Below are 12,203 nucleotides of genomic sequence, written 5' to 3'. Positions count from 1 at the left end.
GACGCGTTTCAGAAAGGCGGGGCATAGAGGAGAAACAATAATGTACATTATATGGAAAATAATGTGTTTTTTGAACCTTAAACCGCATAAACACATTGCATTACACCAAATACACAAAATAATGTTCTTTTTAGCAACATCATATGACCCCTTTAAGAGCTTCGAGAATATTCGTTTCCCTCTAATTTGCTCGGAAATGTGCCTGAATGAAACAATGGAAGTGGGGTTTTTCACAGGTTTCTTTAGTGGTAATGTGACGTAGGCTATATAATATTGTATTGTCTTGATGTCTGAGGAAGTTATCTAAGGAAAAAAGCCCTTTCTGAATTGTGAAAAACGCAACCCATTACTTTAAATTGTAGACATACCATGTAAACATGATTCAAATAAAATAAAGCTAGCTAAAAAAAAATTAAATCTTATTAAACTGAACACCAAGCTTTTGTCAAAAATAAAGCCTTATCTTCGACACACAAATATAACATGTGTACTTTATCTTTGATTACAAACAAACAAAGAAACAAAAATTAATAAACAAAACCAACCACCTAATAAATAAAATGTGTCAGTACTGGGTCAGTAGTATGTAACAAGCATTACTTTTATTTGTATCATTAAAGAAAATCAGTTTACTTTATAATGCTTTCTAGAAAATAATGTAAAAAAAAAGTGATGTCACAGAAAAGCACACCATTGTATGACTCTCTCTCTCTCTCTCTCTCTCTCTCTCTCATAGCTGTGATGTCTTTAAAGAACTTGTTTGACCAGTTTATTGTCATTCATTTTGTTAACTAAAGTCGTGTTAAAAAAACTGATAGTACTAAGTTTTACATTAGCCCAGATCTCAACTGATATAATCATAGTGTGACATAATCCCACAACTTTAGTCTTTTCCTCTTCAGTATCACTGTCTTGAACGGCTTGCCAAGGTTGAATACAGGATTAGTTAACGTCACAGACTTATTGGTAAAGCAGCTCTTTTACTGCAAGTATAGCGGAAACACTTAAGGAAGCATTTTGCTTGATATATTGAATTAAATTTCAACACAGTAACAACAAAAACAACTTCTAATCCAAAACACTTCATAACATTCATTGAGAGAAGTGAATTATGATGCTTCTCAAGGAAGTAGACAGAAGTCTTAAACTCCTTCATGAGGTCAAACAATGGAGAATTCATTCTCTTTGCACGTAAGAGACCAGCTCTGGACAATGAAGATGCAGATTGTGTCCAGCGATAACAGATCTAAACATTCCTCAGCTATGAGATCATTGGAGCTGATGGGATGGACCTCCATCAAGTCTCAGATTTATCAGCTGCTGTAAATGATATAAAAGCAAGAGAGATGACCTACAGATACATCAGTGAGATACAGTCCATCACACATCATGACCTTCACCATCTTCTCCATCACCTGCTTTGCTCTGGTGGCCTCTGCTCTGGGTAAGTGTCTTCTTTAGAAGTTTGCAAGAATAATGATGGGCAAATATATTTAGAAAATGCAAAACCTGCCTTAAGAGCTTCCTGTCTCATATGCTTGTCTCATGAACAATGTGTTACGTTCTGTAATAACAGGTTGTGGAGTGCCTGCGATTAAGCCACAGACGATCGGCAGCAAGATTGTGAACGGACAGAATGCCATCTCTGGTTCTTGGCCCTGGCAGGTCTCTCTTCAGGTAACTCATCTGTTTTTCAAACACACATTTGTCTACTTTGCTTAAAGAGTACATTTCATGTTTTCAATGCTTTTACCTTTGAAACAGCTGCCCAGTGGTTTCCACTTCTGTGGAGGATCCCTGATCAACCAGAACTGGGTTCTCACTGCTGCCCACTGCGCTGTCGTGTAAGAGTCTTCAATCTGACAAACATCACATTCAGTAGTGGTTAATAGATGCTCTTTCAGCTTTCTGTCTGTCTTTTTACAGTTAGTTTTGTCTTTATCTTTTTCTTTTTAGGGTCGGCTATCACCGTGTCATTTTTGGAGAGCATAATCATGGCTCCAGTGTTGAACCCATCCAGGTCAAATTAGTTTCCAAGGTAACAATGTTTTATGATCTCAGTGGATCAGAGACATTGAAATTGAAAATTGAAAAAAGAGACCAATCGACATTGCTTTTAGCCAATGGCAATTACATACAGAATACAGATAGAAATTTTTAATTGATGTATTATTACTCTGTTTTTTAAACACATTAATAACCAAGTCATCATTACAACTACAAAAAACATATTCAGTATAAATATTTTTGTAGTAGTAATATCTGTAATTTATGCAAGGGTGTGATCTAAAAGTTTGCAAATTTATTTTAATCTCTGTTTTGGACTTTGTTTAATTGAACTCACATATTTCTAATTGTGATTGAATGGCCATCATTTAAAAGGTTAAACTGGTGTGTTTTTTTTTGATCGGTGAACACAATATTGCAGAATTGAAAAAGTTCAATGAAGTTGAAAAGTGTGCAATTTGGTCAAACAAAATCAGTCAACGTATCTCTTTCTAATCAAAGTTTTGAGGTATATAATGTAGGCTATTCCTAAAACCCACCAAAATAAACGTACACATTTTTTACAAATATAAAATTCAGTACAGGAAAGAAAACATCCAAACCACATTCTAAAAACACAGGGTATAAGAAAATGCTTTGTTTTGTTTAATCTTTGTTTACCTTCTATTTAGTCAGCTTTCACTACTAACTGTTCATCCCTCTTTTCTGTATATGTGCAGGTCATCCCCCATCCGCTCTACAGCAGGGCGACCTTCAACAATGACATTGCTCTGCTGAAACTGTCGTCTCCAGTCACACTGACTCCCCGTATCTCTCCTGTATGTCTGGCTCCATCAACCATCAACATCCTGCCTGGAACCCGCTGCTTCACCACTGGCTGGGGTAGAACTGCCACCACAAGTAAGTCATCTGTAAAACAAAAATAAACTGAGAATTACAACACATCTGTTTAACTCAGGGGTCTGGTCTCTGGTGGGCTCTGTGTCCTGGGGAAGAAACACTTGTGACACCCGTTTCCCTGCAGTCTACGCCAGCATCTCCCAACTGCGCTCCTGGATCGACAGGACTATCGCTTCCAACTAGAGCACCATTCTGAAAATGTATTGTCTTTCTTTGATTCCCTGTTGGTGGTCTTTTTGTTTATGGGTTTGGAGTTTGGGTCAATCGATGACTTCATGCTGAAGTCTGTGACTTCACACTGTTTTCCTGTTTCAGCTGTACAGATAATGAAAATGTTTCAATAAATGAGATGAGTCAAATATGAGTGTAATTAATGACAATAATTTGAAATGTACAGGGATATGTTGCCATAATCCACATAAAATAATGCAGAAAAATTACAAAATAATGTATCAGAAAGATCCAAGATAAGGATGAAGATTTAAATCAATCCTCTATCCATGGTGCTGAAACCTGTGACATGTACGTGCAGTTTTGTACTTACTTGTACATAACCTTTACAAACTGATACTGCTTATAAAGCAATTTCATGACACATGAAAGTCACATCATGTTGAAAACATTCCCTTAGAATCTAGTAAAGATGGTTGCTCAATCTACCTAGTCAGTACATTTTTGCTAAACCCACGGTACAAAATGTTTTCTCATACAGTGCTCAATAAATCTGATTGCTTCAGATTCACACTTTTATGAGCTATACTATTATGTTTAATTTGACTGAATGAGTTATAAAGCCTCTTTCTGATTACTGTCTATTAGCCTACTTACTGAGTGACTTGGTAACTAGGTAAAACTGACATTTTTCACATGTACAAGCTTGTAAGAGATTTTAGGAACAGTATTTTTGGAATTGGAATTTTAATGAAAAGTAACCCTACAAGTAAACCTATGAAATTATTAAACAGAAACATAAAATAATATAAAATTAAATGAAATGAAACAAGTAAGCTATTTATTATGAAAGCAAAAAAATAATATAATAAATAATATAATGCTGTGATTGTTAACCAAAAACATTAAAATTCTTTCAAATTTGTTAACTGAAATAAATTAAATATAAATATTAGATGAAAAACTTTTAAAAGAAATGTTGCCTTGCAACTAACTAAAATAACTTTAAGTTGAAGTAATAAAATTAAAACAAAAAAATGAACTAAAGCTAAACAGAAATGTAAAAAAATATATAAAATGAAAAAAACATGCAATTACTAAAACAAACTTGATAAACGTAAATTTAAAAACAAAGGCTAATTCAAAATATTGAAAAGAACTATATTAGTATACAAATAACACAAAATGAACACTGTTGCAACTAAACGTGCACTAAAAATAAGACACATTTTTTTAAACAAACAAATGAACAAAAAACTTTGTTGTATTTTCCAGCAGAAATATATATTTTGTAATATCAAGAAAGAGGCAACAAACTAATAAAATGTGCCATTGTCTGTAATACACACTGATACTGATAATGGAAAAATTCCTTCTGCCCCAAAACAATAGCGTTAACAAGAAGGAAATGTCAACCATAAAACGCAATCAGCCTGAGAACAATGACCTGTTGCCTGTTCTTGGAATTCAGGATTATGATTTGCATACATTGCAGCAGTCTGGCAGATCCAGTTCTAGGCCAGTTGTGTAAACCTTTGTCCATTTTTGGTGATCCATGTTTTGGTGATTCATGACCTGGCTGTGAGATCTGAAAAAAAAATAATAAATTCCATTACTAAAATATAAAAGTCTACAAGAATAATGTCATGAGTGTACCATAAGTCTGTATAAAGGTGTACACTGAATTGAACTGAAATAAATCTTATTCACACTCTGCTCCTGATCAACCACTAGAGGTCGGTAATAATCTATTTAGAAACTAAACCTTGAATCTGGCAGGTGTGAGTCCAGAATTTTCTTCAAACTAATCTGTGTTCATTACGGTGCCCGGGAGCTGACATGTTCGGTTCACTTAGTTTTGTCGCAGACACGACATAATAACTCGTGGGAACGTGATAATATGTCGTGGCCACGAGGTATTAATTTGAGGGAACGTGATATTAACTCATGGGAACGTGATATTATGTCGTTTTGTTATTATGTCAACATTTCTTATGTTGAGGGAATGACATATTTTTCTTGTGGCCATGAGTTTAATGCGTAAACAAACCTGCGTGACCATAGCAACCCGGGATTATAATTGAGCATATTCTTAAAGGTGGGGCCAGAAATCGCTTACCCCACCTTTAACCTTGGACCTTATTCTTGAAACACAAAATGACAAATAAAAAAAAAGTGTCAAGCACCAAAAGCAGCCCATATTAAATCTAATATGTTCTCTTTAATTGAATATATATATAAATAAAAATAAAAAAATAAAAAAATAGAATCACTGACTTGGAAAAACGATCACTCCCTTGTGCTAGTATTTTGTGCGCTGTAGCACAAAAGCAGATCGTGGAGACATTTTAATCGCCCACAATCAAAAATGGTTATATCGCACACCCCTATGCTGAGCTAATCAAAATGACCACAGATGATCACAGTTGAAAGTCAAATGGCTTTGTGTACCATTGAGAAGGTGATTAGCTACACCTGACTGAGTTTACAAGTCATTTTTAGGAGGGGGGGTGATTCTGTTTTTGTATTTTCTTTTTCTGACATGTTGGTGTTATATCTTTCATTTGGATGTTATAAGTTGCACTGAGTAAATACAGCTGGAAAAAAAACGGTGTCCGTCTTCATTCTAGGCTGCAAAGCAACAAAATTAGATAATTTTAAAGGGGGTGGGGGGGATTATTTTCTATGCCCACTCTGTGTGTGTGTGTGTGTGTGTGTGTGTGTGCACGTTTTTGTGACAAATGAGGACATAAATTTGTATAATGACAAGGGTCTGACATAGGTATTACAAGGAGAAGGTGACTTTTCAGGACATTACCCCATGTCCCCACTTTTCAAAATGCTTATAAATCACACAGAATGGAGTGAAAATATGAAATAGCACAAAGTTTCCTGTGAGGGGTAGGTTTAGGGGTAGGGTTGGTGTAGGGCAATAGAATATACGGTCTGTACAGTATAAAAACCATTACGCCTATGGGATGTCCCCACTTTTCACAAAAACAAACCTGTGTGTGTGTGTGTGTGTGTGTGTTTATAGATCCTAAAATAGTGAAAAGCAAAATAATGCTCTTTTAAAACAATAGTTTCTTCAGACAAACCAATACACAACTACAATGTACTACAGCAATACATCATTGGATTACGTCATCAATTTGCTATTATTTTTTACATGAAATTCTGAAACGCCCTGCCTATTCGTCCCCTTTTTTAAATGAAACATACTTGCTTCTCAAATATGCCTTATATAAAAAAAGAAAGAATTTGACTTACAAGTATTTTATGAAGGTCTCTTTAACCCCTTTGTTTGTTTCTTTGTCTTGTTTATGGTAAATGAATATATACACGTTTACATCAATTAAACAAATAAAAGGTTTTTTTAAAGTTATAACCAAGACAAAACCACACCTCAGACACAATAACTAATTAGAGCAACTACTGCACAATAAAACTGAAAGACATGCCACATTATAAGGGATTGTATTAGGATAGATATATGTAGGCTAAAAAGGGGGTTTCACACCTGACACCTCACCCTCACACAGGTTCAGTTACAATTAGTTGATCTTCATACTCCCAGACCTTTCCTTGACATTGTACCTGTGATGAAAAGATAATATACTCAAAGGGTGTCATCACTTTTTATATCTAAAGTAATACATAAAACATGTATAATATAAAATGTGACTGTCTATCACATTTATGTACATCTTAGTTCCCTGTTACATAATGATATGCAGAATAGTCCAAAACGGTTGATAATTTTCTATATATGCATATAGATTTGTGAGAGTAGACCTAAGGTATGTAAATGTAGTCATCTATGTACATGTCTAAAATAACTGTGGTAAATGTGGCGATTGTGTGTTTACATAATGTAAATTTTGGGTGAACGTGCAAGGAAATACCACTAGTCAAACCACAACTCTGGGAGTCAATGTTGTACCTTCAGTGAGCGCCTCTTTGAAGCCGGTTAGGTTTTCAGCTCAGCTCTTCAGAGCTGTATAGACAGCTGTATTGTTTCACACAATTTAGAGTCAGACCTCAAAGATGGGCAGTAAATGTCATGACACAATGGAACTGGTTTTGAGACATTGTGCTTTTCACCTCACTAAAGGTTAGACGTAGATGTGATGTGTGTGGCCAGTAACAAAGATGTGTCAGTGGACAGCATTACTCACCCCAGGGGCTACTCATCCCACTTGTGTACATCGGGGCAGCCCCCCTAAAACCATACTGACACTGATAGCCTATACTATGGGATTATGGTATACTATTGTTTAAGACTCTAATAAGGAAGGTTTAGTCATGGGGTAAATGACCTATAATTTGATTCTAATAAGCTGATAATTATCATGCTGCGTCCGATAACCAATATATATTATATATATATCTTAATATTGGTTGACCAGTATTTATTTATTTCATCGAAATAAACAAATAAATAAAAACACAAAAAAATTTAAATAAACTGTTTTAATGGTTCAAGTGAATCTGGCAATAGAATGAATTTTTAAACACTTAAATTATTAGTGTTTTTAAAGATTAACTGTAAGTGAACTTTGATTACAATAATCTAAATGGAAAAAAATATATGGGAATTGACCATACACAATTAAATATTCTATATCAGCCAACACAAACAAACAAACAAACAAACAAAATAAATAAATAACCAACCCTATACTCTACCTGTTATGGTACAGATTTAATAGGCATCCCTAATGTATAATAAATGTATTATTAAAAAAATATTTAAATATTCAAGGATAAGAGATCATTTTCTTTCTTTTTTTATCTTGTCAATAGTTAATGGAGTCATTTGATTCTGGTTATTGTTAATGTAATAAAGGCTATAGGGCAACAACTGCAAAGAATGATTGAAATCAAACTTACCACTGGATTTTTCAAAATGTTCAACTTTCAGCCTTCATGTGTTAGTCAAAAAAACCTTTTTACAAGCATGAAACATCCAATTTTCATGTTCCAGTCAATTCCCAATGAATAAAATCAAGTTATGCCCTACATTTGTCTCATTGAATATCCTGTTTCACTCAAAATAAGTCATATTTTAGAAGTAAAATATATTGCGAAGGCTGTTTCATGTTGATATTAGTCTACAGTCATCCCATTTAAGCAATACGCTTTTGATGTGGGGGGTTTATAAAGGCTGTTTCAATAATGACTTTTTTTTTTTTTTTACTTTCCAGGATACAAACTGTCATGCGTTTGTGCTGAATATAAAGCGCACAACTCAGTCCAAAACAGTCCTTTAATAATAATATAAAAATCCACAGGGAACAAACACAGGAGATTGTAGGGGTAAATGTGGCACAAGCATAAAGGAGATCAGACAAAGAACTAAGGAAACACGGGACTTAAATATACAGGGAGTGTTATTATGGAGAACAGGAACAGGTACGCGCTAATCAGAAACTAGAAACAATCTAGAGAGGAAAAATAAAAACAAGAACCAAGGAAAACAAGACCATGAACCTGACACAAATCTATCAAAACAAATTCCAACAATTGATCATGTTTGTTGATAAACTGACAGGCCTCAAAGACAGAAAAAAAATGGACTGACAGTGGGTCACGACGAGGCGTTCCCCATAGCGACCCCTAGAGGACGCAGTTCGAAGTTCCACGAAAGGGAACTTAGATATTCATGCTATATTAATAGCACAGTCCAGGTTTCAGATATATGGCATTTCACTTAATCTCGACAGGAACTGCATGTACTGCTCATCACATCCTTTGACCTGAAGATGAGGCCACACCACAGACAACCTCAAAATACAGTGTGTAAAAAGAAAGGTTCAATTCAGTGAGAAATGGAAAATCGCATTTTAGTCGTCACAGTTCCCGTACACCGGTATTACTGACAAGCAACCAAGCTGGTCTCCATTGGCTTCTTCATCTCGCTGTGGCAAACCCACAAGTTACAGCGAATTTCACGATAAACCTCGACTGGAGAGTTCCCCGTTCAAGATTCATTCATGACACATTCAGTGCTCACTATCTGTTTCTTGTTCTCTCCTTCTCTGTCTCTCTCTTTCTCACTCTACGTTTCTCTCAACCACAACTCTTGACATTCGTTGCTCTTCTGACTAGCCCGTGTTTACGGAGATCAGTCTGGTGTCAGGTTGTGGTAACTGGGAACTACTTGTCATTCATGCATTTTGTGTAAGTCCTAGTCATTTTGATAGTTATTCTTGTTCAAAGTAAGCCATTATAGACTTTAATTCAGTTTTACCCCAGTGATACTAACCTGCTTAATTAGGACTCGATTTGTATATTTTATGCAAATAAAACATGCAATTAAAGAGCATTAAACTAATCACACATACTCTGCCCATGCTTGACATTCAAATAAAAATAAATTAGGCCAATAATAATTTTAAGATTATTCACTGCTGCATTTGGAAGCTGCGTTTCTTTACATATCTGCGCAGGAATCTTGTCACACTGAAAGGGGGCGTACGTAAAGGTTTCTGAGAACTGATGACCCAACGCAGACTTGCTGTAGTTAGGTTTCACTATAGGACCCTTGCAAGGGTGGTCTTCACATTTTAAACACATGTATGTGGTGGGCATGACTCAAACTTAGAAGATGACAATATGATTGGTTTCTTTCGGTATCCCTTATATGGTTCTTACAAACTGCAATGTTTTAAAGTTTTGATACTGTTGAGTCAAACTGGACCCTTACTGTTTACACCCTGCAGCTTCCGAGCATTTTAAACAGTGCCCCACTTAGTTTAACTTTTGAGGTAGAAATGACCTGCTAATGTGGTCTCCCCTTAAGGTCTTACAGCTAACTGCAAATGCCAAATTGCTAAATGTACTAGGTTTGCACTAGTTTGTTAATTTCTTGCACTATTAAACTTTGTACATCAACTGTCCAAATGAAATTGTAGTTACTGCTGGGGGGGGGGGGACAATATAATAACAATGAGTGGTTATTGTCCATGAAAAACTCACTGTTAGAGAGTAGTGGATTGTTGCCAGTGTGCTTCTATGCAGATGCTAATAGGGTTAAACACAGTGTTTAAGGTGTTCTGAGTTGTTGCCAAAATAGTCTGATATTATTCTCCATATATGACTGAAATTCCCTTAAAGTCATGATGAAACAGAAGTTTCAGATCTTTTCTTCTGTATTGTGACATACATCCAAAATGTATGCAATCAAAAATCAATGTGAGCTTGCAGTCAATAGTAAATTTAAGTTTTGGGGTCCAGCATACATCACCAGAGAAAAGTCTGTTTTTTACTGGAAGATCAAGCATTTTGATAAAACATTAAGAGGTCAAAGAAATAAAATATAAAACATATATGGATGACTCATTCACAGTAAAATCTATAACACACACGTACAAAATAGATGGGGGGGAGTTTTCATTTCAAGTCAAAGTCTAGAGGATACAACATGAAGTCTAAAGGATTTCAGTTTTGCTGTCTACGAGGTAAAGAACAGAAAACGAAGCGTTTGAGAGAGGCGGGGCATAGAGGACCTACAATAATGTACAGCATTTGAAAAATAATGTGTTATTTGAACATTAAAGCATGTCAACATATTCTGTTACACCAAATACACAAAATAATGATCTTTAAAAAAGCATCATATGACCCCTTTAAGTTTTAGCATCACTAATGAATGGATTAGTTTGGAGATCTCTTAAAATCGACCATTCTCGTTTAATTGGAAGAAAGAAATACAAATATTATGAATCACAAAGTTAAACAACCCAGGGCCTAAAATGAATACTAGCCAAGCACCAAATGCAAGTAAAAATTGCCATTGGTGAGTAAAACAGTGCCACTTTGCCTATACTTGTTCTCTCCAGTCACACACACACTTTTCACACATGCACATTCACAGATGATGCAGGCTATTTCAAAGTGACTCAGCTCAGCTGTATGCAGGGTCGTGGTCAAAATCGAAAGTGTGTAGGTATCAATACGTACGTGTTGATGTCCTTGTATGATATGTAAACTGTGGCTTTTGATATTAATGTCAAGCTCACTTTACAGGTGGTCTCTGCTCTCCGATTGTAGTCACAGTGACATTTAAACACATTATGCACTCATAAATGTTTGCTTATCAAGTTATGTGCTGGCAGTGGTTTTGGTAAGGCTAGTCTCTGAACAGTCAGCCTTCCCGGTGGTGTATCGCCATGTTTAAAATTCTCATGCTTAAAGTTGTGATGAGATCTTATCGGAAGATAAAACCCTCAGGCTTTCTGTACATTAAAAGAGGAAACATACTGAGGAACAAGACTATCATAGAGACTTTAGGGTTGTTGTTTTTTTGTTTTTTTTGGGCCAGTAAGCAAACACATAGACAAATAGCAACTCCCTAGCATCATGTCAGAGAGTTTTGCACAAATAAGCAAAACTCATATTTTCTTCAGAAAATGCACAAATTTAGTTTTAATATCTTGTCATTTTAACTAAAGACAAATTTTGGATCTGTGGAAATTATTTACTCAGCCAGCCCATTATAGATTTAGTAGGTTGAAATGAAATGTTCCACTGCATTAATCAGACCACCCTCACCCTCAGGCAGTTTTCCCTGATTAACACTGAAGTTCACTAGGTCATTAAGTATGTACAGAAATGAATAAACCTCTATAACTTGCATAATCATATATTTGTTGGGTAATTCGTTCTTGAAAAACGTTCACTTAAAAAAAAGTTTTTCTTTTATATATCTTGATAATTCATCCTCTCTTTATAATATACCATTTTACAGACGGTGTAAGTTAAAGACCCATGAAATGTATAGTTTTTAAAGGGGTCATATGATGCGATTTCAATTTTTCCTTTCTCTTTGGAGTGTTACAAGCTCTTGGTGCATAAAGAAGATCTGTAAAGTTGCAAAGACTAAAGTCTCAAATCCAAAGAGATATTCTTTATAAAAGTTAAGTGAGCCACGCCTACCTAAAACTGCTCGTTCTAACACGCCCCCACATACCTACGTCACAATGTGGGAAGATTTGCATAACACCGCCCAAATGTTCACGCAAAGAAAGAAGACGTGGTTTCAGGAACAGCAGTAGTGTTGATAAAGCCATGTCAGGGAGACGGTGTGTGTTTCAGTGCGAAAGCAAAAGCACTTTATTTGG

At 35.4% G+C, this 12,203-nt stretch overlaps 1 protein-coding gene across 1 annotated transcript; it reads left to right on the top strand.

Annotated features, from left to right (window-relative positions):
* Positions 1 to 1,294: 1,294 nt before the first annotated feature.
* On the top strand, positions 1,295 to 3,090 carry LOC107740058 (chymotrypsin-like protease CTRL-1). Its single transcript, XM_016552334.1, has 6 exons — positions 1,295 to 1,444; positions 1,577 to 1,677; positions 1,765 to 1,844; positions 1,957 to 2,038; positions 2,727 to 2,907; positions 2,966 to 3,090. Exons 1-6 carry the CDS (start codon positions 1,390 to 1,392, stop codon positions 3,088 to 3,090), a joined length of 624 nt encoding a protein of 207 aa, XP_016407820.1. The 5' UTR covers positions 1,295 to 1,389.
* Positions 3,091 to 12,203: the final 9,113 nt, after the last annotated feature.

This window comes from Sinocyclocheilus rhinocerous, unplaced genomic scaffold (assembly GCF_001515625.1).
Source record: "Sinocyclocheilus rhinocerous isolate Xijiao unplaced genomic scaffold, SAMN03320098_v1.1 scaffold11516, whole genome shotgun sequence".
In the NCBI taxonomy this organism is placed as follows: Eukaryota; Metazoa; Chordata; class Actinopteri; order Cypriniformes; family Cyprinidae; genus Sinocyclocheilus; species Sinocyclocheilus rhinocerous.
Note: the sequence above shows the minus strand (reverse complement) of the source record. Positions and strands in the feature narration are given on the sequence as shown.